At 42.8% G+C, this 24,954-nt stretch overlaps 3 protein-coding genes across 4 annotated transcripts in view; 1 reads left to right on the top strand and 2 right to left on the bottom strand.

Annotated features, from left to right (window-relative positions):
• Nucleotides 1-3,907: 3,907 nt before the first annotated feature.
• On the bottom strand, nucleotides 3,908-9,577 carry gja10b (gap junction protein alpha 10 b). The gene is made up of 3 exons (XM_079342688.1): nucleotides 9,429-9,577; nucleotides 7,940-9,349; nucleotides 3,908-4,325 (listed from the first exon to the last, which is right to left on the bottom strand). Exons 2-3 carry the CDS (start codon nucleotides 9,326-9,328, stop codon nucleotides 4,287-4,289), a joined length of 1,428 nt encoding a protein of 475 aa, XP_079198814.1. The 5' UTR covers nucleotides 9,329-9,349; nucleotides 9,429-9,577; the 3' UTR covers nucleotides 3,908-4,286.
• A 2,178-nt stretch (nucleotides 9,578-11,755) lies between these two features.
• The window catches only part of casp8ap2 (caspase 8 associated protein 2), a 48,699-nt gene continuing 35,500 nt past the window's right edge, over nucleotides 11,756-24,954 (bottom strand). The window contains exons 1-10 of one of the 2 annotated variants that reach the window (XM_079339867.1): nucleotides 22,673-22,774; nucleotides 21,426-21,497; nucleotides 20,825-20,899; nucleotides 20,615-20,715; nucleotides 20,139-20,213; nucleotides 19,898-20,013; nucleotides 16,567-18,911; nucleotides 13,165-15,850; nucleotides 12,498-12,597; nucleotides 12,210-12,402 (exon numbers count right to left, since the gene is read on the bottom strand). In XM_079339867.1, coding sequence (XP_079195993.1) covers nucleotides 12,349-12,402; nucleotides 12,498-12,597; nucleotides 13,165-15,850; nucleotides 16,567-18,911; nucleotides 19,898-20,013; nucleotides 20,139-20,213; nucleotides 20,615-20,715; nucleotides 20,825-20,899; nucleotides 21,426-21,459 — 5,586 coding nt within the window. In that variant the 5' untranslated portion in view covers nucleotides 21,460-21,497; nucleotides 22,673-22,774 and the 3' untranslated portion in view covers nucleotides 12,210-12,348. Of the gene's footprint in view, nucleotides 12,403-12,497; nucleotides 12,598-13,164; nucleotides 15,851-16,566; nucleotides 18,912-19,897; nucleotides 20,014-20,138; nucleotides 20,214-20,614; nucleotides 20,716-20,824; nucleotides 20,900-21,425; nucleotides 21,498-22,672; nucleotides 22,775-24,954 lie in introns of those variants that run through there. The other variant, XM_079339868.1, reaches the window with a different exon arrangement.
• The window catches only part of mdn1 (midasin AAA ATPase 1), a 107,887-nt gene continuing 105,988 nt past the window's right edge, over nucleotides 23,056-24,954 (top strand). The window contains exons 1-2 of the mRNA XM_079339854.1: nucleotides 23,056-23,176; nucleotides 24,601-24,827. Coding sequence (XP_079195980.1) covers nucleotides 23,081-23,176; nucleotides 24,601-24,827 — 323 coding nt within the window. The 5' untranslated portion in view covers nucleotides 23,056-23,080. The remainder of the gene's footprint in view (nucleotides 23,177-24,600; nucleotides 24,828-24,954) is intronic.

Raw genomic sequence — 24,954 nt, 5'->3', positions numbered from 1 at the left:
TAACTCAATAGCCTCAACCCCTCTCCTCTCAGATAATACCAGTCTAAGTTTTCAATAAATATACATTTTCTTTTGGAACCACGTCTCTGTCTTACTTCGGTTGCAGAACCTGTGCTGTATTTATTTAAATTAAGGTGTTCTTATACTTCCTAGGGTGAAACTGCTCAGGTGGCGTTGTCAGCCCAATTAAACTTGTTCTTGGTTATTATACTCTTTACTGTTGCTTCGCCTTGCCACAGTAAGCATTTCAATAACATCTTCGATGACTTGCCGTGCGAAAAGAAGGAAAACTGTTTAAAAAATATCCGTTTGGACTACAGGTTTTAGGCCCACGTGTTCTTCCCTTCTGTGTCAGTTCATTTGTCTATACCCATAGTCTTGTGTTTTCGGCTTTTTCTCTTCTTGGCTCTCTGATTTTTTTTATTTTCTCTTTAGGAGATTGACACGTGTGGAATCAAAGAAATGGAGCAGACAGTTGTTGAAATATGTTATCAACAAGGAAGGAGCAGAGGCCATGGGTCCCCCACATGACGTGGGAATCATAATCGAGGGCGTGGAGGTTCTGACAGACCTGAGAGTTGTTGCAAACGCATTTGCAACAAGCATTGTTTGTCTTGTTCTCTGAACTTGAGCTATATGTACCTTAAAGAATTGTTAATGTTGATTTGGCCAATGTGCTAAAATATTGTTTTGGAATCTGTGATGTGATTCTGTCTGATCATTTTGAAGGAGGAACAAATTGGCTTGAAACAGTCCAGATTCAACAGTTTGTTTCCCAAGTAACATGGATGTTCACTTGCAGTTTTCTAAGTGCTTGGGCTTTCCTTTGAAACTCAATGTATTGTTGTTGAACTTATTATTGCAGTTTATGTAAGAGTTACTTAACTCAGTTGTGTGGAACCTGTTGAACCTGTTGTTGTGTAAATGCAATGAAGATTATTAAGTTCTGTAAAACCTAAGTGACTGTGTTATTTTGTATTTATCTAACTCACTTAAGTTAGCTGAACATAACAATCACAAGTAAACTCTACACAACAATGTTGCTTAGAAGCAACCTAACCACATTATGTTGCATTTCCTCAATGCATTTGTGCTAGAAATTCTTAACTTTATTTAATCATAATTAATAGCTTAAATCATTTATCATATACCGTAAATTCCGGACTATAAGCCGCTACTTTTTTCTCACACTTCGAGCACTGCGGCTTCTACTCCGGTGCGGCTAATGCATGGATTTTTTATGGGGGACAATGAGCTTGTGCCGCAAAAACATTTGACTTCGTCACGTCGGATCTTAATATCAGTCATTTTGCGCTTCATGCACGCACCCTCATCATGGAAAACACACGGAGAAATACATATGATGCAGCTTTCAAGTTAAAGGTGATCGACCTGGCTGTCAAAGAAGCTAACAGAGCTGCTGCACGTTAAGATGACACTGACAGCGACAACAGAGACTGAGGAAGTGAGTAATGAAGTCATTCTGAGGCAGTGAATGGATGGACTTTTTCTTGTGAAATATATTACGGTCATCTTTTTCATCAGCCGTGTTACAGACACCGTCGGCTAGGCTTCGTGCTGTAACGGTTCATGTTGTAAAGTCAGTAGTTGATAATGTGTTCATAATTCCGATTATGTGGAGAGTCAGTGAATGCACCAGCGCGAACGTGTTGAGTGGCTGTATGAGAGAACGCTGGGGGAGAGAGTTGGATTGTTACGGCAAGTTATGTGTTGCTCTCTGCTGTAAACGGCGTGGTCACGGCCGACAGTGATCGGGTTATTAAAAGTTATTATTTGAACGCTCTCGTCGTCCTTTAACGTCCGTACGGACGCTACAGTATTTGCGGATGTTACCGGTAGCCTACGTCTGTGTAAATAGCTCTTGTTATAGCGTGGACACCTGCAGCTTATAATCAAGTGCGGCTTATATATGTACAAATACATTTATTTACTTCTTTTTAGCCGGTGCGGCTTATATCCAGGTGCGCTCAATAGTACGGAATTTACGGTACTCAACCTGTTGACAAAACTGTATGAAGTAAATACAACACCTCATTTCTTAAAGTGTATGTGTTACTGATCCCAGAACAGGCTTCCCATGTGTTACTGATCTGAGAACAGTCTACCCAAGTGTTACTGTTCCCAGAACAGTCAGTCTTTACCTTACTGATCCCAGAACAGCTTACCTATGTGTTGATGATCCCAGGACAGCTTGCCTATATTATTGATCCCAGAACAGCCTACCTCTGAGTTACTGATCCCAGGACATCCTACCTATGTGTTACTCACCCCAGAACAGTCTTTATTTGTGTTACTGATCTCATAACAGCCTACCTAATATGATACATTGAAACTAAGGATTTCCTTTTTCTCGTGTTGTCCCTCTCTCCCCTTGCTCGTCCCCTCTGTTGCCTATCCTCTCTCCTTAAAGCCTGCTGCTACTTCTCTGTGGGACGGGATGGATTGGAGGACCTCACTTGGAGGACCTACTTCTTGCCAGAGCATTAGGTTCATGTCCATTTAGACACAGCGCTGGACAGCAGTCTGATGTGAAACAGAGGCCTGAATGGCGTACTTGTGCCACAGAGGACACAGCTCGCACCTCCTGAGCAATGTTTGACAATTCATTCAAAGGATGAAGGGAAGAAAAGAGAGGCTGTTTAATACTGAGGTTTTTCTTATAAGCCACATTTTCTTTTTGTTATACTTAGATTTATCTGCTATAACTTGAAAAAACTGTACATTTACCTCTTTCAAACCTATATAACCCACTGATATATATTGCTATGGCAACAAAAAGGAAACTCACTTTAGTTAAAAAAAAAAAAAGCAAAGGGGAGCTGACAACACCATGACGTCAAGGTTTGAACATTGTTAGAACTCTATAAACGTTTAAATTTAAAATTATTTTTTGAGCTAGGAAAGAGTTCAGTGTCATGTTTATTTATCCTTTATGTTTCCTCTTCAAGGTTCAAGGTTCTTTATTTGTCAAATATGCTCCATGTTAAACATACAGCACAGATGAAATTGCAATCCCCCCCAACCCCAGTGCAAACCTGCAGTGCATAAAAAGAGCACTAAGAAAACTAGCAATAAAAAACGATACTATAAAACAAATAACGAACGACAGACAATCGACAGACGAGGGCACTTGTGAGTATTTCACCATGAGGTAGTATGTGGATCAATTAAAGTATTAACAATATAAACAGAGTGCAGATTAAGCTAAAAAGTGAGGTAGTGCGTTGTAGAGTAGCAAATAGTGCAGATAGTGCAAATAGCATAAACAATAAACGGCTGTGCAGAGTTTTTAGAGTGCGTGAATGTCAGTTATAATTTAAAGAGAAATGGATCAAACTGAATAAAAACAACTTTAGATTTATTTAAGGGACCCCATCTTATTCAGGGCTCTTGGTAGAGAGTCTTACTAGTTCACTCACAACTACACCCTTGTTGACAGCCCATGAGAAATGTATGGAATAATTAATCTTAGAAATTTGACCCCAATAAATGACATCAAGGCCCTCGCTAATCAACATTTAAATGCAGCAGGTTTTTTGATTTTTCATCCCAGGGTTTATAAACAGGTTTCTGCTCAGTGGAACAGAAATATCTGCAGAGTATTAGTTGTTACCTCACCCTCATATATAAAGATACTGTAAGCAACACTTGAGACGTGTTAGTCACACAAAAAATACTTGTGTTTTGTTGCTTTTGTTGCCCTGATTGGGGGAAAAAAGGACTGAACCACAAGTTTTAATTTGTCAGATATTTATTTATGGACAGCATCAGGCTTTCCTCTAACGTTCAAACTTCACAGCCCTTCTTCATTCTTTGTGATTAACAGACACAAATACATTTAGAGAGTTCTCTTTTTTTATTGTGGCTGCCAATTCCACAATCTGTAATTACAATCTTTAGTCCAATATCTTTGAAACAAGGTATTATTTGTTGTCTCATTTTATGAGCAATCACATAATGCTTTAAGCCAAACTAATTCAGATTCCTGTTTGATTTGAAGTGTCCAAAAACACCAAAAAGCAAGACGTTTGCCAGCTGTCAGTACAAAAGTAATCAGAAGTTGGAGATATCATATTTACAAAAAATGAAGCATTTTTTTTTTACCTCTTAATGTCATTTTCACGTTTCAAATGTAGTATTACTTTCAGTGAAAAACATTCTGAATAAACATACATACAGTGTGAATGAAAAGAAAAAGTGAAAGCAGAGCTATCGGCCCCTTTAGAAATCCTGTAAATGCTGGTCCCATAACAGTCTTTGTCATATTACTTTTTCATGATAGAAGACAGCTCCAGGATCATGCTCTGAAAGAAAAACAAGATCAGACAAAATATTATTACTTCAATCACTCAAAAATCATTCTTCCCCCTGACCTAGTCTTTCACTACATCTCATTACAACCCTTTATTTAAACTAAGAAAGTCATTGAGGGTTCCCCCATTCACCATGATGCACAAATGAAACATGGATCATAAAAACAATCTCACGCTGTGTGTTGTAAAATATTCAACATTTTTCGAGCATAAAGCTAAATGTGTATTTTCCACCTACAGAGTAAAACAGCAGGACTTAAAGTCAGTAGAGCACGTCTGATGCGGTGATGGTTCAACATGTTATGCAAAATAGAACCAAACAACTTTGTTATTCCGAATACAACAATAAGTATTATAGGGATCTCCGGATTACTTGGTGGCTCTTCCTTTTCCTAATATTAAACATATAATAATGTAATTGACTGTAAGTTCTAGCTGAGGGTTGAGTTTAGATGCTACGAATATTTTTCTCAGGATGCACCAGCTGATAAAAAAAGGTCAAACAAATGCAAAACTTGTGATATTCTCTTTCAGCAGCGTCACACTAAGCTCAGTCATATCAGTGTCTTTGTAAATCCTCGGTGTACTATCAGTGTCGTCCATGTCTGTGAATTCATATCGAGAGCACGGCACAGCAGGAGCTTCACAATTCAGTCTTAAGCACACACACGGCACAGTTCTCCACGTTGGCTCGCCCCTGCTGCACAGAGGGGGGATCACTTCGTCCCTCTGTTACGCTTCTTTGACATTCATTATGGGAAACGTTACTGAGGCGTAAATATTGCACTTGCAATGGCATTATTTATCCTTCAACAATATCATATTGGTGTCTGAGTCTGTGAATTCAGATCGCGTTAGTGTTGCAGAAGAACATCAGGAGAGCACCAGCAGGTTCCACATACACACACAATTGGACAGACACATAGCAATGCTCTCTCCCAGCTGGCTCTGCTGATACCGTCGAACCGTCTACCAACTAGTGTTGTTGTTGACCTAGACATGTAGGGATAGAGACCGAGACAACACCATAAAAATCTTCATCTTGTGTGCAGGGTTGTGTGTCATTTACTTAGACAAGAACACTAGAAGGGTTGCAGACAGGGTCCATACAAAGACATGTACATAAGAGTATACATAAGAGTCCAACTACAAATTAATTAAAGATATTCTTTCATTTACAACAGATCATTTTCCCTTTAATTACAGTAATGACTTGGAAAAATAGCCAATCAGAGGTGGTTTTGATTGACAATCTGTAGAAAAATGTTTTTGATTCCAAGAAGAAACAGTCTCAAGACCAGTTCTTGAAAGTCTCTAAGATCAATTAAAAGAACTATAACACTAGTCTAACCCCTCGAGAAGGGCGGCATGGTAGGTCAAAAGGGTGGACTATGCCCCCTTTAAAATCTGATCGGCCCCCCCAAAGTACCAAGCCAAAATTTTAAACTATGATTGACTATTTGCCAGAGGTGGGATTTATGTCTACATCAATGAAACAGGCTGTAACTTAACAGACTGAGAGCAGCTTTTCTTGTTTTTTCAAAGTTATGAGAATGTGAAATTGTTTGTAACTGTGGACAAACATGTTCTCTTAAAGCCCTCAAAGAAATCAGAAGATTTAAATGTTGCCACATGTTGTACTTTTTAATCATTTATATACTGTACAATCTATGATGATGTTTTTGAAAGGTTACTTTAAAGTTTGTTTTTCGGGGGAGAGGTGATAAGTGGATATAGAAAGGGGTCCATTCATGTGTCTGCTCTTACAAATTTAACAGAAATATGAATGTTCATAGTTTGTGGTGATATTTTAAAAATGTCCCTTTTAGTTAACATTTTACTAACCGGAGTTGGTTGGGGGTGCAAAACCTCCATCAAAAGGAGGCTTGATAGAAAAGTTAGAAAACCATCTGGTCTAACCAAACTTCAACACAACAACATGAAGTCGAGTCATCGCATGGTCTGCTGAAGACTTTTGTCGATATATGATTTATCTGTTGTCTCCTTTTCCCCTTTTTTATTTATTTTGTTAACTTAACTTTACAGATAATATAAACTTTGTATTCTGTGTGTTTTAAAACATTTTTAAATATAATAATTAAGGAAATTTACATTATATTTCATATAAAATGTAAAACATCAACGTGTATTGAGAATGTGAGGAAGTATACCCACACATAATGAATAATTATTTTGAGATAAACAAATAAATAGATTAACTAAATTGACTGATTGTATAGTGTGATTAAGTCTTTATACAAACATAGGTTGTCCCTTTGTAATTCAACTAACACCAAACACAAGAAAGAGACGTTGTTCTATTTTAGTTTTCCTTCCAGCAGAGGGCAGCAGAGCCCTAACAAAGATGAACCACTTGTATGAGATGTGTTTTTAAAAAACAACTCAGTAAACCCTCATAATAAGGGGAGGAAATACAGATGACAATGTGTAACTTTATTGGCATCACTTCTTTGTTTATTTTTTTTTTAATTTTAAAAAGTTTCATTAATGAGAATCCATAAAGAAATAAATGTGTGAAAAATGAAAAAGATATTTATGTGTATTTTCTCATTTATTTCTTATTTTGTTTGTTTATATTTTAACTACTTCCCTTTACACACTGATATTTCTTTACATTTATTTATTTATCCTATTTTATATCTAAAGGGACGAAGTGTGACATTTGACACACAAATACAGCACAAAGCAAATATATCCTGTAAATTTCTCTCTATATCATGACTGTATGCAACGAGCGAGAAGTGTGAGTCCTACTGGCTCTATTGTTGTCAGGGCAGTGTTTACATCATGTTTACATGAAAGGGCCTTGTGTTTAAAGCTGGAATAACCTCATTGTTTATTTGGATGTCGTAGACATGTCTTTAGGTCACGGTAATTCTGTGTCAATGTACGTGCAGCATAAAAACTATGAGCTAACTAAAGAGCGCTAACATTAGCCCCCTAACTGCAGCTTAGACAAAGGACAATTAATGGGGCTTAATTATTGTGCGTTCTCATTCATTACTCCTTCTTGCTCGAGTGATGGAGAGGAGGTTGGAGGTGTCTTGATGAAGGAGAGCGGAGGCTTCAGAAAATCGGAGTTGTCACCAAACAGCAGTTTCGTTTAGTGCAGGTATTCAAGGGCGACATCTGGATCAAAAAGTAACATATTCTTCCTATAACTGTTTCATGTTACACATGAATTCCCTATAACTGCACCACCATGTGCACATAAATGCATTAGACATATTCCATCCATCCATCCCTTTTCTTCTTCTCATCCAAAGTCAGGTCATGGTGGTATCAGGCGCAGGTTCCCTCTTCCCAGCAATGTTTTCCAGCTCTTCCTGGGGGATTGTGAGGTGTTCCCAGGGTAGACTGGGCTCCAGCAAATTCTGGTCCTGCCCTGGGTCTCCTTCCAGTTGGGCATGCCCAGAAAACCTCTAAAGGGAGGCGTTGGGGAGGCATCCTTATCAGACACCTCCCCATATCTATAGATATCTAACCTCTTTTATCTGCTTTTATTAATATGTTAAATAGATAAATACATGTTTCAAAGGGCTTTAGATTGAAAAGAAGAAAACATGGGAAGCTTTTGCTCTTACCATAGACATCCTCCTCCCGCTGGATGGAGGTGGCGGAGTCATCATTGGACTATCCCCCTGGTTCAGGTGCTGGGTCTCAGCATCTGTCCCGCTCTGAGAGTTGGTGCTTTCAGACGGAGAGGCCAGCTTCCCCTCGGACAGTCCTCGAGACATAAAGCTGCACTTCCTGGCTGAGGGGTAGTGACCGCTCTCTGGAGAATCACTCGTGTCACTGAACTCTTTACAAATACTCACTTTGCTCTGCTTCCTTTGAGGGATCCTCAGGGACGCTGGGATCTCCATGTGGCCTCCCATCAGTGTGGGTCGGGGTCCTGCATACTGAGGCTGCACTGAGCTTTGAAGTCCGTTCGATTCATTGCTGCTGCTTGATGGCATCCTGTTGTCGAGAGTAGGGCATCGCTCCAGCGCTACCAGCTGATGGAGAGCCTGGATGTCCCCATGGCTGGGACGCTGGTTGGAGCTTGTCGACCCCTCCTGATTCTGAGGGGCACCTAGGACAACACCTAAAGTCTCCCCAGGAGCATCAGGCACAGCATGACAGGTCCTCTGTGTGAGCAGCATTAACCTCTGTGGTGAGGAGTGAGTAAGCACACAGAATGGTTGCACTGTCGAGTTTTTCTTTGACCTGTACACGCTGTCATCGTCTCCATATTTGTATCCATACAAGCTCTGTTTGATCTTCTTCACGCCCAGGTGGAAAATCTCCAGCAGGTTGAGAAATAAAGAAACCCCGGCTATAACCAGCATGAACACCATGAAAATGTTCTTCTCTGTTGGCCGAGACACAAAACAATCAACACTGTTGGGGCAAGGCAACCGCTCACATTTATACAGTGGAGACAGTCCGATCCCGTACAGAGCACATTGACCAATAATGAAGCCCACCTCCACCACAGATCTCGTTAAGATATGGAAAACATACGTGCGCAACAAGGAGCCTGTCAGGGGAGCTTTCCTCACTTTCTTCTGTTCATCTAGTTTTCGGAGCTCTCGCTCAATTCTCTTGTGGTCGTCTTGGACGGGGTCCTTCCCCTCCAGCTCGGCTTTCAGACAAGCTTTTTTTCTGTGCCTCTCCTTTTCCAGAGTCCTCAAATGGTACAACGCATGTCCCATGTAAACCAAGGACGGCGAGGACACGAAGATGATCTGCAGGACCCAGTAACGGATGAGAGAGATGGGGAACGCCTGGTCGTAGCAGACATTCTTGCAGCCTGGTTGCTCAGTGTTGCAGACAAACTCGCTCTGCTCGTCATCCCAGACGTCCTCGGCGGCAACACCGAGAACGAGCATCCGGAAAATGAAGAGGATGGTGAGCCAGATCTTCCCTACGATGGTGGAATGAATGTGGACCTCTTCCAATATACTCCCCAATAAGTTCCAGTCACCCATCTTCTGTCACATTGTCATCATCTGTCAACGCATAAATAGGTTATCTGTAGGTCATCCATCAAATTGAAGTCAAAGAAGCAATAAAACATGATTTACTTACATGTTTTCTAGGGTCCTTGTCTCAAGTGTTCAGCAAAACGCTGGTATAAAAGAGCAGGTACACTTGTGCAAACATCGGCGCTCATGCGTGGTCTCTCTGGAGACAGATGAGACCCCACTGTGCACTGTGGCTGACACTATGTTGATGCTGTTGCAAACTGGGACTCCAGTTTGAAGCCATTGATCCACCACATGGCCCTATAACGCCCTGAGGTCAGCTTCATCCTGACACTTTTAAGAGGACACAGCGATGTCAATACACCCACACATACAATGTGTTCAAGCTTATTCCTTATTTTACAGGAAGTTTGAAACAGTGACCTCTCAACTTTGTGTTGACATTTAGTTTGGACACATTTTGAAACAGGAAGAGGAGAAAGAGTATCCCATTAGGAACGTTTTTCAGGATTTGAGTGGAAACTGACTGGTCTGCAGTCCTGACCTCAAACCCATTAACACCTTGAACATGAACTGTGAGCCAGAACCTAACCCCACTTTATACAGACCCAGACCGACGCTTTAATGGTAGATAGGATACTAAATCTGTCTACTATGTTTACAAGTGCTCAAATTATAAACTGTGTGCATGCCAGATGTGTAAATTGTGGGAAAAGAATCAAAAAAGGACTTTTTATATTTTCTTTCTTGAGCCTTGCAGGTCGTTGTCAGGTCAATCACCATCATCAGAGTTTGAGCACCCCTCTAAAACATTACACTTCCAAAAAGTCTGTAGCTGAATGGCTAGCTGTAGCTTAGCCTGTGGGGTCTTAGTTTGGGAACAGGGTTGCCGGTTCAAATACCTCCTGTCCGAGTATTGCCACAAGACCCTTAAGGAGGTGTTTGCACAGCCAACTATCTCATGAAGTAGGTGCGTAGGGTGATAAAGTATCACCTGAGAAGAAAAAATCCTGCACACTACTCTTTCTTAGCATCACCAATTTATTAGAAAAAAAAACAGTTTCAGTCCGTTTTGAAACTTTTTTATAGTGTAATTTTGAAATGTTGACAACGGTTCAGAGGGACTGAAGTGTTGTGGTGCTGTTTAGAGGCAGTAACACACCGAAGTATGACTGTTAGAGCCAAACTGTGTGTTGTTGTATACTTTCTTCTGTTTATGTATGCAGTCCCTCTTCTGGGCTCTATGCAGTGCCTGAGTGAGTAATGTGCTTTTCATCAAGGCTCCAGGTCAGGTAGACAGGTGTGTGAATAAAGGCAAAAAGTTTTTCCACCGTGATAGCCTGGGAAGAAAGAAACAAGTGAATTTGTTTGTTTTATTAAGCCCAATAGACGTTGTGGTTTGTCTTACATTTGATTGTTTTGTTATTTTATTATAAGTTGTATAATAATAAATGGGTGCAAATATCCAAAATTATATCAACAGACTGGTTATATTTCTAAGAGCTGAGCACGCGTCCACATTCATCACTCAGCCCTTCTCTTAACATTACTGGATTTGTTCAAATTGGTCACTGCAATGACTCACTAGATGTTTTCTAAATTCAAAGCTTCAGCACAGTATTATCTCTGACTTTGATAACGCTGGTTAAACCTGGTGAAAATACTTCAGGACGTGTATGGAGAAATGTGAATATACTTAGCTTTCCTTATAGGCCTGTCGTTATTTAAAACTACGAGCCTGAAGCACTTTCACAATGAGTTAAGTCAGGTCACTGCATGAAGAAGTGTATCATTATTGTGACTTGTAAAAATGACATTTGTTTGAAATATCAAGTCAGCTTCTTCTGTCCTTCGTCCGCTTCACATAACGGCAGCGTTACACCCTGCCGCCCCCCCACCCCCCACCCCAGGGTGCTGGCCTGGTTTCCAGGACCCACTTCATGAATATTCGTGTCATGCTGAGGGGGAGTATAGGGTGCTACCCCTTACCTCAATCTTCCACTGGTGCCAACTGGAATCGATCTTTTTTCATTCATTTGGCCAATACTGTCTTACACTGAATGATTACATGCTTTTGTCAATTAAAGACGGAATAACAGAATAAATAAATAAAACTTTATTTGCACAATATTCACTTCATTTGTGTTCCGTGCTTTTGTTAAGCATCGGGCTAAATTGAAACAAGGAGCTGTGAGCCAACAGATAAAATGCTTCATTGGATTAATAGAAATACAGAAATCGTACTGTACATGAAATGGACATGTAAACATTATAAACTTCAAACCAATTAAGCACCGACCTCTCACGCCAGTGCACCTATTAAAATAATATCCAAAATAGAAAACTGTACTATAATATCACAACCTGTCAGACTCATAGCTTCACCCAAGGTCAATCCATAGAGTTGTCTTCTGTGAGTATTTTAGAAACTAAAATTTAAACATGAGTTCTAGCAGCTGGATTTATCCGAGTCTGAAGTGGGGTTTGTTCTGCCGGTATGAGGAGAAACATCAGCTAAGGACTACTTGGTTACTTTTGCAGTGTGTCGTATCTGTAAAGAGAAAGAAATGCTGTGAATGCTGCATGAGTATCAGACATGAGCATGTAACTGAAGTAGTGTGTGCAGTGCGGAGTCTGACACCAAAAAGTGCATCAACAACTAACACTGATGATTTATTTTACTGTGCAGTGATCCGTATCGTCAGTTCTGTTCAGGAGCAATCGGTTTTTTGAAAATCTTATTTTTCACACGTCAGATTCTTTTCAAAACAGTACAAAGAGGAAACAGATCAGTATCCAAACTGCAGATTTTCGTTTAAAACTGCCGTCCATCTCCGGTCAAGTCGTCTGATGGAGGCGGCGTGCAGGCCCTCCACATTGCCGACAGAGGAGTTTGTGTGGGGATCGATCCTCTGACTCTGAGTTCACGTCTTCCAGCACTACAAAGACAGCGTACGCGCAGCTGTGATGGCGCCACGGCAGGCGTGTGGAAATGTTCCATGAAACCATCCTCCACACAGTGATCAGGTGTCCATCTTCTTAAAAAGCTTCATGAGCTGGTTAAATCTGTGAGCAATCTGGGAACAGAAACATGTATATCAGTTATTGAATGATTCCCAAACACGGCCTGCAAAGCCTTGAACCCACCAACAGAGCACAAACATGGACTCACCTGCGCCGATGGTTTGTTCAGTTTCTCTGATAGAGCGGAGAAAGTGTCGCGTGAAGGTCCTTTCGTCTTCAGTTCAAGCAGAATCTCTCGATCCTCGTCTCTGGAAGCAGGAAAAACAAAGATTACTACTCGGTTTCTTTAAAAAAAATGTTTTCTTTAAAAAAAAAACAACTTCTGCACACATGTAAAGGACGGACAGTTAAGCTGCACAACCTCCTTGTTTTTTTTCAAAATAAAAGCATGAGCATGTGATTAATCACGACTTAGAAATGCAGTCCTTCGACGGCCCTTCTCTGTATATGGTGAACTTATTTTGTGCATTGTTACACAATCAATACAGAAATGGAAAAAAAAAAAAAAAAAAAAAAAAAAAATAATCACAAAATTTGTTGGCAAATCAGCCGTTAGAATTTTTCTCTAAAATTCTCACAGCATCTGTTCCATAAATCTTCCCCTGCTTCGTTTCAACAGAATTACCAACACACTCAATAGCATGATTTAATATCAGTCACTTTGTGGATGGTTTATTTAAGAAAAGGCGAGTACGACCGTTGAAGGTTGGACAAAAGTCTCCAAAGTTTTGGGAGGAGTAGAAAAAAAAGAAGGTCAATCAAAAATATTGAGGAAGCAGCTAAAGAGAAGGGCTGATGAAGAAGTGACTCCATACCTGGTCCAGGACATCACCACCTCGCCCTTCTTCCTGACGACATTCTTGGCAGAGAGGTTGCTGGGGGACAGAGATCCCGGGGAGGATTTGGATTCGGCCGTGTGAGACACCTCGTCCGTCCCGTCCTCCTCGTCCTTCCTCCACCTCTTGGCCTTTGATTTGTCCTGGTGCTTCCTCCGTTTTCTGCTTCTCCCAGCATCCTTTGTGTGTCTCTCTGGTGTGCTGCTCACATCCTCTGCAATGGTGAGACTCCGCTCTGACTCCGACGCCTCAGCTTCACGTCTCTCTGAGTCAGAATCACGGGACGCAAACGCTCGGCTGCTCTGGTTCGCTTCGGAGCGTTGTGGGCTGTTACCTGACGGCAAGGCTTTTGAGGGACTTTGTCGGGTTATCACGTCGTCCTCTTTGCCGCGTGTGCTTTCATCAGTGTCTTTGACATCGTCTCTGCTGATCCGACCGATCGCTCCACCAGAGCTTTCGTCAACACTGTGCAAACTGTGATCTGAAGGAGGCAGAAGTGTAGGAGACTTTGAGGTATTTCGTTGTGCTGATGACTTGTCTTTTTGGAGGGATGGATCCTTTGTCGGTGTCAAACGCTCGTCTTCTCCAGAGGCAGGCGGAGATATCTCCGAGTTATTAGGAAGGTTGGACGCGTTGGTCCCTGATGGTCCAGCGTTTGATGTCGTACCCTTCTTGGATTCGTCCGACAAAACATCTGCAGCACGAGTTGCCGCGTCGTCGTCCTCTCCGCGGTGCTGACCATCTTCTGTTAGAGTTCGACTTAAGCTGTCATCGGCAGTGAGCGTCACATCCGCCGCGGCCGCCGCCTGACGAATCTTCAGGATGAAATGGTCGTTGGACCTCTCCATCACCAGCGCCTGCACGGGCAGGTCGGGCTTGAACACGAAAGGTGTGGCGAGCGGCTCGGAGTCCAAGCTGGTGCTGGAGCTGCAGCTGGAGATGTCGGTGTCGAGGGCCAGGTGGATCTCCTGCTCGCTGGCGTCCTCCTCGTCCATCAGCGCGTCCTCGCTTATGTGAGCGCTGATGACGCTGTCTGGAGTGGACATGACGTGCAGCCTCGGCTGCTGCAGGAAGCTGAGATGGCTGTCCGATTTGAGAGGCGACGGGATGGTGAGCGACACGGCCAGATCTTCAGCCAGAATGGAAAAGGACCTATGCGAGGTCAAGCCGGACATGGATTTGCTCTCTGTTGGCACTTCTAACAAGCAGCTCTCGTCAAACAGAGCTGGATTGAGCTGCAGCTGATCTTTGGGTCGCGGAGACGACATCTTGCGTGGTGAAATGCTGGACCACGCCGTGACCAGTTTCGAGGGAGTATCAAACTTCAGCGGTGAGAGCAGCTTGGACGGAGAGTCAAACTTGGTGGGAGTGGTGATGCTGAGGAGTCTCTCTCCGTCCTTCCTCGGCGTACTCAGGGACCAGGCGGTGTTATCTCCGGTGATGCCGTTGGTCTCGAGTAAGTCCGACCCTTGGAGGAGACACTTGAAGATTTCTCCCATTTGAGAGTCCCTCACCAGATTGAAGGTTAGACTGGAGGCTTGCTGTTCGGTGAGAAGCTCGAAGTCGGTTTTGTCGAGCAGAGTGCCACTTTGAGAGACGAGGAAAGAGGAGATGTTGTTTTTGTCTGGAGTTGGAGGAAGATTTTTGGGAGGAAGGAAGTTGACAACAGCTTGTGTATTTGTTTTAGCATTCTGGTCTTTTTCCAGGTGAGTGATTCGGATATCTTTGCCTCTGCTACCAAGGCCTGTTCTGTAAGGCACGGCGGCGCGAGGCTTGGTGTGATTCAGGCTGCTTGGGGCAGATTGTGCTTTTGTCTCTTGACGAGGAGGCGTCTTCAGTGGAGGCTGTGCGGGAACTTTCTCGTTTCCGCTGGGCTTCTTAGCCTCAGGCTGAGCTCTGCTCGTTTTGCAAAGGCTCTTCAGTGCCACGAGAATTTCCTTGAACAAGTAGTCCACTTGGCCGTCTACGAAGTCCCACAACTTCTGCTTCAGGTCGGCTGCTTTCTGATCAAAGATGCGTTTCACAATCCCGTTGTTTGAAACTTTGCTGAACACAGAAGTGATCAGTTTCTTCAGCTGGGACTTCAGCTCCACTTCCTGGCTGCAAACTTCAACAAAGTTGGCGCCGTCCACAAAATTTAGGAAAGACTCCTGGAAATTGTGCATCATACCGAAGAAGCTCTTCTTGGGGAAGGTTTTGTGAAGCTTCATGTACTTCTTTCGGATCTCGGCACGGACTTGCTTGAATGTTGCCATGACTTCGTCCACAGTGGCGAAAGAAGCTTTGGTTGCTGCGGGACACACTGTTTTAAATCGACTCTTAGGACTTCTCGTTGACACGCCCGCTTTTTCAATGATTTCTTTCGACACGACTCGCTTCTCTTCAGCAGTCCTGCTTAATAAAGACTTAGGACTGGAATTGTTTTTGATTGGTTGAGCCAACTTCGTCCTCTTGGTTGAAGGAGCAGGAGAAGCCGATGCCGCTTCTTCACTTTCACTGATAATTTCTCCTTCTTCTAAGTCGGTGTCGGAGAGGCTTGAAGGCACGTCAGACCCCCTGTCCACCACAGTTTGCGGGTCATTGTTTGCCGGAGATCCTGGATGTTTGTTTTCTTTGTTTACATCCAACTTCTTCAAGTTAGCGTCGATAGGTGGGCTGGAGAACTCTGTACAGGAGAGAGGACGTTTTTCGTTAATGGTTTTTTATGACATGATTGAAGCTATGATGACAGATTGAGTGAAGAGACGGATTTCTACGGTCCGACTGATATGAGATGTTTGGGACCGATACAGATATCGATATCGGGGAGAAAAGAAATCTGATACTGACATGTCGGCTCTATGTTCGACCTGTAGATAGCACGTTAAAGCACGTTGGTCAGCTGAAGCTGTTTTCAAAGGTTTTATACAAATAAACTCGACTATGCTAGTGACCGGCACAAAGAGAAACCCTTGTGTAATTCAATGAAACGCTTTTTGAATGGTGAATAAATCTTGTCGTATCGGTGCAGGTCTGTAATAAAATGATATCAATAGTCATAATGGATAAGCTCATCCTGGCTGATATTATCGGCTCGCCTGTTGAGCTCTCCTCATTTCTACGAGTGTACTGGATCCTGAGTTTATACCCAGATATACTCAATTTGAACATTAGACGTTTTTTCCCCCTTCAAATGTATTTGGTTTGGCAGCACAGTATAATAAGCTCTTATGCTAATGCTAATGTGTTTAGCCTGCTAGTTACATTTAAACATCACGTCACTGTTCTTTCTCAGAGATGGTTCGACAATTAAAATCTCTTTTCTATCAAAAGGACTTCCAACCACATCAACTCTGACCTTGTAGATGTGAAAATGTGATTGTAATAAAACTTGATCTTTACCTTTCTGCAGGCTCTTCACGTGACCCGGCTTGCCGTGCACATGGACATGGCTTCTCTTGCTAATCCGTATTGGGCTCCTCAGAGGGCTGATGGCGTCAGGGATCCTCTTCAAATTGCTCAGAGTGCGCATCATGGAGTCCTCGTCGTGGAGAAATGGCACAGAGCTGGAAGGCTCCAAGTTATTCTCGTGACTCTTTGCGGGACTGAAGCTCTTTTTAGGCGTGAAAATGAGATCCTTGAACTTCACTGGCCGGGCCGTCTCCTCTGTTGTGCTGCTGACTTTGGATACGGCGATGCAGCCGGAGGAAGAAGTCGGCTGAGCTGCGTCGTCACTCACACTGTTGTCGTTGACGTCTTCATTCGTTTGTGTCAACATGTAGATGGCCTCAGGAAGACTCAGCCCTTCTTGTGGAAGTGATTCCAAGCTTAATGAACTGGAAACCGCTTCTGCACCTTTGGGACCATCCTGCACGCTGCAGACATCTTTCTCAGGTAAAGAGCCGGACGTGGGGTTGGATGATCTTTGCTGAGGACCTTGAGGTAGATTAGTGGGTGAAATGGTCCCGTCTACAAGACGAGCCTCGTCAGGAACATCTTCAGCTGCAGGATCGTTTGTTGAGGGCGCAGCAGGTCCTTTGACTGAACCCACAGGGGAGCATTTCTCTGCTGCAGAATAAGAAGTCCGACTTTTCGTTTCCACACGTGGCTTGAGCGCAATAGGTTCTGTGAGAGCAGCAGATTTATCCATGCGGCTTCTCTGTTTGACTTTTCGTAAAGAAAGGTTTCCTTGCACGTCTCTGGCACCACCTTCATCTCTCGTGCTGTCTGATACGAGCTTCTTTTTATCTTCTCTTGTACTCTCTACTAACTGCGGAGAACCACTCTGCAAGGGTTTCGGAGTCTCTGCGGTATCTGCTAGTTTGTTCTGGACCGAGGTAGTTAGGACTGAATGTGTATCAAGCTGCTTGTCAGTTTCACTTCTGATTCTGTCCTCTGGCTGGACGTCTCCTCCTTCCTCACAACCCTCACGGGACTTTTCAAGACTTAGCGGTGTTTCAGGTTCTTCCGTAGAGGGTTCTGCTTCTAACTCACTGCTGTTCACTTCGTCGATCACGCACATGTCCTCGACGTCGGGCTGCGAGCTCTCATCATCGGGTGTGGTCGATACTTTGTCCGGCCGGGTGGCGTCTTCACTGGGTAACGCCGGCTTCTTTATCGGTGAAAGGGTTAGATTCAAAGTTTCCATGAAGCACAGTTTCCTCTTTGGACTGTTTTCCTCCACAGAGCTTTTCTGGGTCACTTTAGGTTCCTCGGGCGTCCTCTTCACGCTCTCTTGTGTCTTCTCTTTTCTTTCCTGACTACAGACAGAAGCTTTATAATGCTCCGAGTCTTTTGATTTCTCAGATTCTCTGCTCGGTTCCAACAAAGTTCTCCTCTTATGCCTTCTGTTTACGTCTTCTTCGTGTCCTTTCTTCTCCTTCGTGCTGTCACTCATAGACACTCTATGCCCTTCCTTTTCTTTGGAGGAGTCTCTGCTGTGTTCAGAGTGTTGATTTGAAGAGGATTTTTTCCGCTCCTTTGAGTCTGAACGTATAACATGTCTGTCATCACTCTTGATTTTTCTATGATCTCTGCTGTGGCTCTCTTTGGAGCTATGTTCAGGGTCTGACGTGGACATTTTTTCTTTGAGTTGTCTGTGATCTCGGGCTCTGGACTTCTCACTCTGTACGTTCTCTGGTGGTGGGCTTTTGGCCCGCTCTGATCTGTGGTGGCCCTCGGTGTTTAGATGGTTCCTGCCTTTACCTGACCTGGAGTCGTATCTCCGCTCGGTGTCTTTGTGTTCTCGATGAGACCTGTTTTTCTCGGGAGCGTGACAGTCCTTGTTGGCATCTGAACCAGTTCTATGTCTCCTGCTTGTTGAGTCAGATCTTTCATCTCTATGCTTGGACTTGTGTTTGTCCGACTCTCCGTGCCGGCTTGAAGAACAGTTGCTGGATCTATCATCACAATCCCCCTTTGAGGAACCTTTGGAGTGAACGCCAGAAGATGCTTTGGACGCCCGTGTCTCGATGCTGGCTCCGGCGGGCTGAGAGGAGGTTGGCTGAGGAGGATCCCTCCTTGACGTGGACTTATTCTCCTTCGGTAGTGAAGGTGGAGGGGGTGGGAGAGGGGGAGGAGGACTGGAGGGGGGAGGTGGAGGACCGGAGGGGGGAGGAGGAGGTCTGGAGGGTGGAGGAGGATGTGGCCTACTGGAGCTGCCTGTTGAGGTCCGACTAAATGAATTCTGGTCCCGCAGATTATTGTGAGACTGATTATGATGTTGATGATTGCTTCCTTTCATTGACCTGCAAAAAACAAAGTTAGATAAACTGATTAATTATGAAACATGGATTTAAATGGTAGAATAACCATTTGAACAGCAGTGGTGTTGGTATACCTGACAACTATCTTTAACTATTCTTCACTGAAGTTGTCATAGCAACTCATTATGTGATACATTTATTTGTGACATCAATGTGTATTTCTAATATTTGAAACAAGGTGCTATTTTAATAACATACTGTACATTGGGTCAACTGTATTAAGTGCATCAAGTGTGTGTACCAACTCTAATGGTGTATTTGGCTTTAATGTATAAAAACTAGGAGTGGCACTTTAACATGGTAATTATGATTAATTAATTACACGAAAATAACACGTTACTTTTTAAAAAAAATGCGTTTATCATAGTTTGCCTTATAAACAGCGCGGAACTGTTTGTCATTGCTAGGTGTTAGCTTATCGCTAGCTTCATGCTAACTTATCGCTAGCTTTGCCACAAGCAGAGGCTGCAAACAAGAAGCGTTTGCAGCCTAAACTTGACTTTCAGGGCCAAAATTAGTAATTCAACGTCTGATAGTTACAAATTAACTCGCTAAATTGATTGCTCTGGACTGTAGACTATGATTAGTGGTAGAAGATAAGGAGTAAGAAAATGTGCTAAAGCGTGTGATCCAACTTTCCAACTGCAGTGCAGAAAAACTATTTCAAACAAGATCCAACAGTTTGACAAGTTTGATGCATTTATCCACCAAATGCCATTGCTTTTAGGGCAAATATTGTGATGCACTTAAAATGTGATTCATTTTGATTATTTAATTAGAAAGCCCTGAGTTAATTAGTTAAAAATAGTTAAAAATTGTTAATCAAGCCGCACCCCTAATGAAAACACATTTATACACAGAAGCTGTTCCAAAAGTAGTCACATAATGAGTAATCAGTCTTTGACACAGGGCTCTTTCTATTTCTTCAAAACAGACTGCGCTCTATTTCAAAAGTTCAGAACACGTACTGTTGGTTTAATCTCAGGATCTCAGCATCCTTTCTGGTTACTTCCTGTCTTGCCGTCCGTAAGAGTGCAGAGATGTTCTTTTTGAGACGGTAGTTCTCCGTGTTTAACCCGGTGTTCTGTTTAAAGGGGGACACACGACACAGGTTGGTGCTTTGATGCTGATTTAAGACACAATACAAACAAGGTTTTATGTCACACGTTGTAGCTCATCTTCTTTAACAGCTTCAAAGAGAAAACAGACCTGCAATTCCACCTGCTCCAACCTCCGCCGCAGCTCTTTGATTTGATTCTGGGCTGCTTGGAATCTGCTCTTCAGCTGCAAACAAACACAAACACAAGATTAAAAAAACAGAAAAGAATAGAAAAGACTAATTCTCAAATCAGTCTGGGACTTTCAGGTGACTAAAATCCTGACATCTCTTAAGATTTCTAACTTCTGATTTGATACTAAATCCTATACTCTGGATTTATTCTTCATTACTTTTATACTGTTCTATCCTACAGTAAAGTATTTTAGGATTAGGATTACAGGTCTGGACCCTGTGTGTGTAACCATATAATGAGTAATTATCTTGATGAAATATGCATATGGCATCACTTTTTTTTGTCTTGTGGAACTCTAGAGCTGCTGTAAAAAGTTATTCTTCTCCAGTTTGAGATCAGGAACGTTTCTCATCTCCCTCCAGTCTCAGATATCCGAAGTGTGTTGTTCCTCACCTCGGAGTACGTCGACTCTCTGCTTTGCTGCTCCTCCGTCACCATCTCCTCGTACAGATCCATCGACTCCTTCAGTTGTGACGCGTGCGGAGGCGACGTCTCTGCGAGAAATGAAGTGAGACTCAAAGTGAGACAGGTTCCTGCTTTGTAAGACACAGTGTTGGCGAAATGTGTAACAGGACAAAGGGTGGGACGCTGCGGCTGGCCGACCTGCATTGTTGCTCATGTTGCTGTCCAGGCCATCGTAGATGTCCACAGAGTCTTCATTGATCCCCGCATCAAAAGCTGTGGTGATTGGACATGTTAGTGTTCTCAAGGTGAGGGGAACAGAAAAGTTTAATACTGGAGTCAGTCTTAACGAACACATGTATCCTCTCAGTAAACATGTTCCTCGTGAGCTGACGGCCTCAAGTCTTCTTCAAACAGCATGATGTTCATGATGTGTCGTGTCATTTACAGTCACTTAGATGATAAAGATAACGTCTTGAAAAGACAAAGAAATAAGGTCCAGACAAACGTCTTCTTCAGTGCGCTGACACGTAAAGAGATGCTGCTGTTTGTTTGATTAAATGTCGCGTCTGCACAGCCTGAACTGTCAGAATTTCAGAGATCGATACATTAATAAAGCACATTGCTGACTAAGACATCAGAAGCCTGAAGATTAGCTGATATGTAAATGTCTGACAGCCCCGCCCTTCTCTATAGCCTCATGACTGAATATGGACACAAAGATTGCAAAGGAAGAAGAAACAGTATGTGACCTGTGTGCAGTTTATTCTCGTTTCTATGAATGTTAAAATGTTTGACTTACGTCCAGAAGCATAATCTACGTCGGTTTCCTCCATTTCTCAGGACTGCTGTGGCTCCGCTCGATAAGGAGTTCCTAAAAAGCATAAAGTAATGTTTAAAGTGAATAAAAGACAAAGCACAGGATACAGGCTGAATACAAACATGGCTTTAATGTGATAAACCAGTAACACCTCATTGCCTGTTCAAGGTGTGATATTTACGCCTCTGGGACATCTCGCCTTCACTGTGAGCGTCACAGTGGTATGACGTTACAGGGCCGAGATCAGAGGAGGCAGCGGGGAAGAGCACATCAATGTTTTGTGCTAATATCACATAAAAAGTGTTCAAATTTTTCACATCACAGTGATTATAAAACACACTGATCAGTGGGGCTGACAGAACAAAGACATACATGTCAAGATCTTGATCTCGATGGCTTTACTTCCTGGTTTAAAATAATAATAATAAAAAAAAAAAGTATATCAGGAGCTGTATGGTCTCGTCTTAACATCTCAATGGAGACGATTTGTGGACACTTCAAACATGCCTGTGTGATTACAGCAGGTTCATTCAGCTCAGCCACAGATCATGTGCGCTCATGTTTTTTATCCTTTGTTTATTAAAGAATAATACAACACGACATACATCTTCAAATCTGCTTGATCTGAACCAATGCAAATTAAAAACACGATTAATAATCAGCAACTACCGTAATGATTTATCCTTATGTTATTTATCAATATGGAATTAAATAAATCATCGAAATAATCGAAATGAACGGAACTGTAAAGCAGCACCTAGCAACCGTTACTACCCAACTTAGTTTGAAGGTTCTTAAAACTATATTTAGTCCTCAGATATGAATGTGTATACTAGTGAGGGGTGTATGACAGACTATTCATTTAATAGAACAGAGTTTTTAATCCCCAAACGACACATTTAAATATGTTAATAAGCCCGCTGTGGTGTGTTAAAACACCACTGTAATGTAGCTGAGCGGAGGAAACGTTCACGTCGACGTACAGAGAAACTCCATGTTCATGTTAATAATCTTAACACACGGGCTGCTTTCACTGAGTTATGTTATCAAATGTCTGTCTTACTTTGAGTCTGCTTGTGTGTTCCTCCCGTTGTTTACAACTGTAATGTCGCGCCAAGACTTCTCCACACAGGAAGTGAGGACATTTTCCCGCGGTCTGTCACTGCGCCTCCTCCGTTTAACAATTCACACTTTAATCAGCAGAACAGCATTAAAAAGACACGCTTTACCTCTACAGACGGTATTCACCAGCCGACGACACCCTCCCACGGCCCCCTGATATAAATAGTCATATAATCGTGGTAAATGGTTCCGATTGCTCGAGAGAAAGTTGGTCCACTTGCTTTCTCCCTGCCGCTGAGCCGGACCCTACTGCTGCGTCGCTGTGCGTGCGCGTCACCAGCGCGCGACGGGAGATTCCGTCACCGCGACCCGGAAGGATATGCGCTTCACTCACATGTGGACAGGGGTTATTTTCTAACAGCAGTGACGGAAACGTGCTGCCTTGTGTGTTGTGATACAGCATCAGACACACGAGCTAGGGATGAGCCGTACACTTTGGGTTAACTCTACTAGTTTGATTAGTTCGTTGATAGCCTGTGTTAGCTGTGTTTGTGCTGTAAGACACACATGAAACGATGGAAAATTTAGAGCTGAGCCTGCCCTCACTGGGCACCATATCCAGACATGTTGACCAAAGGAACAACCAACTAAGCCAGTATCTATCCAAACAGGTAAGATATTGTTATCTGTGTTTTTTATTAAGCACATTGTGTCTCTGTAATGTTTCATTTCCACACTCAGTCTAAAAACGAGCCCTGCAGGCTTCTCATCTCTCCATCACATGTCACAAGTCACATCTCTGACAACTTAATGAGGTTTGAGCCTTTAGACTTGAAGCATGAAAATAATATAATAAACATTGAAATAACAGAGGACACATGCCCGTGATCATTTCATGTTGTTGTATCCATTGAATGATCTGATCCTGATATGTATTCATGGTGTGAGCTCGCTCCATGATTGTTGGTCAGATAGCTCAGTGCCAAATTGAATGCAGCTTGTCTTAAAATCCTGCGTGTTTGGCGTGATGTACATTAACCCACATTAACAATTTCATTTCATATGATAAATTATTATCTCGTGATCCTTATGAAAGTGCAGAGAACATTTCATTTGTTGGATTTGTAAAAGAGTGCTCCAACCTCAGTGATTTTATTTTTGGCAGTGAGCGGTCGATGATGGACTAGACTGACCTTATGTGCACATGAACCTTTTATTTCCCCCTTACAAATGTCTCCCTCTGTTGTGTTTTCTCATCCTTTGTACTTTGTGTTATGTTTTAAATGTTGTCTATGTGCATTCATTCAGCAGTAAGAAAGATGTAACAGTAAATGGTCTAGTTATCTTCTCGTCCTCTGACTGCTCAAAGCTCTTAAACACCACAGGTCACACCAACACATTCACACTCTGCAGGTTGCTGTGTAAAGTATCCATTGGTATAAGTCAATGCCAGTGATGCAGCGGGAGCAACTCCGGGTTAAGTGCCTTGCCCAAGGACAAATTGGACATGTGGTTGCGGAAGCTGGGGATCGAACCCCCGACCTTCCACCTGACTGTACCTCTTGACCACAGTGGCTCTGCTGATTCTGATCTCACGATATGATCTATCTTGTTTTTAAACAAATTAAAAGTACAACAACGACAGTGATACAGTCTCCATTATTTCGAGGATTGATGTGGTCGAATAGTACAGGAGCTTTAAAAAGTGTTGAATTCCTGAGACACGTGCATAGAAGATTCAGTCCATCAACAATGGCAAAAGACACTTTTTTATTTTATATTGTGGTGATTAAAAAGAGGAAATTCCTCAATATGAGGTGCCTGGACTTCAAATTCCCCCTTTAAATTAAAAAAATATACCAACATACTCCTCCACACACACGAAGTACACACATACACTGGCTGACAGTGTGCACAAAGCTGTTGTGTTTTAAAGCTTCTGTAATATTTGAAACCTTTGTTCATTAAAATATCTGAGACAGTGTCTTTATAATATACTGTAAAGAAGTCATGAAGAGTGTAATCCTTTGACCACCTTACCCCACACCCAGCGAACGCCGTCACCCACTCCACTGTATGGTTGGTCTCTCCTCAGATTTGGACTCAGCAGGACCGGCAGTGTATTCTGGACTGTTTGGCTCAGCTGCTGTTGGAGAGAGACTACACGCTGCTGATCGCTCGACACCTGCGCCCGCTGGTTCTGGACCTGTTGGAAAGGAACGCAGAGAGAGTCAAAGCTGGGGGCAGGATTAACCATGACCTCCATGAGCGCCTGTGTGTGGCCCTCAGCAAACTCCTCGGCATCAGTCCTGACGCACAGGCGTAAGTAGACTCTGTTCTTCTCCCAGAGAGCCGCAGACACCAGCTCTGAATCCCCCTTCACTGTTAAGATGCTGTGGCTGACTGTGGGGGCACACGCTTAGTTTTAAGGGCAATAACGTGTCCGGTC

The sequence above is a fragment of the Symphodus melops genome, assembly GCF_947650265.1.
Source record: "Symphodus melops genome assembly, chromosome: 1".
NCBI lineage: Eukaryota > Metazoa > Chordata > Actinopteri > Labriformes > Labridae > Symphodus > Symphodus melops.
The sequence above is the reverse complement of the archived record's forward strand: the minus strand, read 5'-3'. Positions and strand labels throughout refer to the sequence as shown.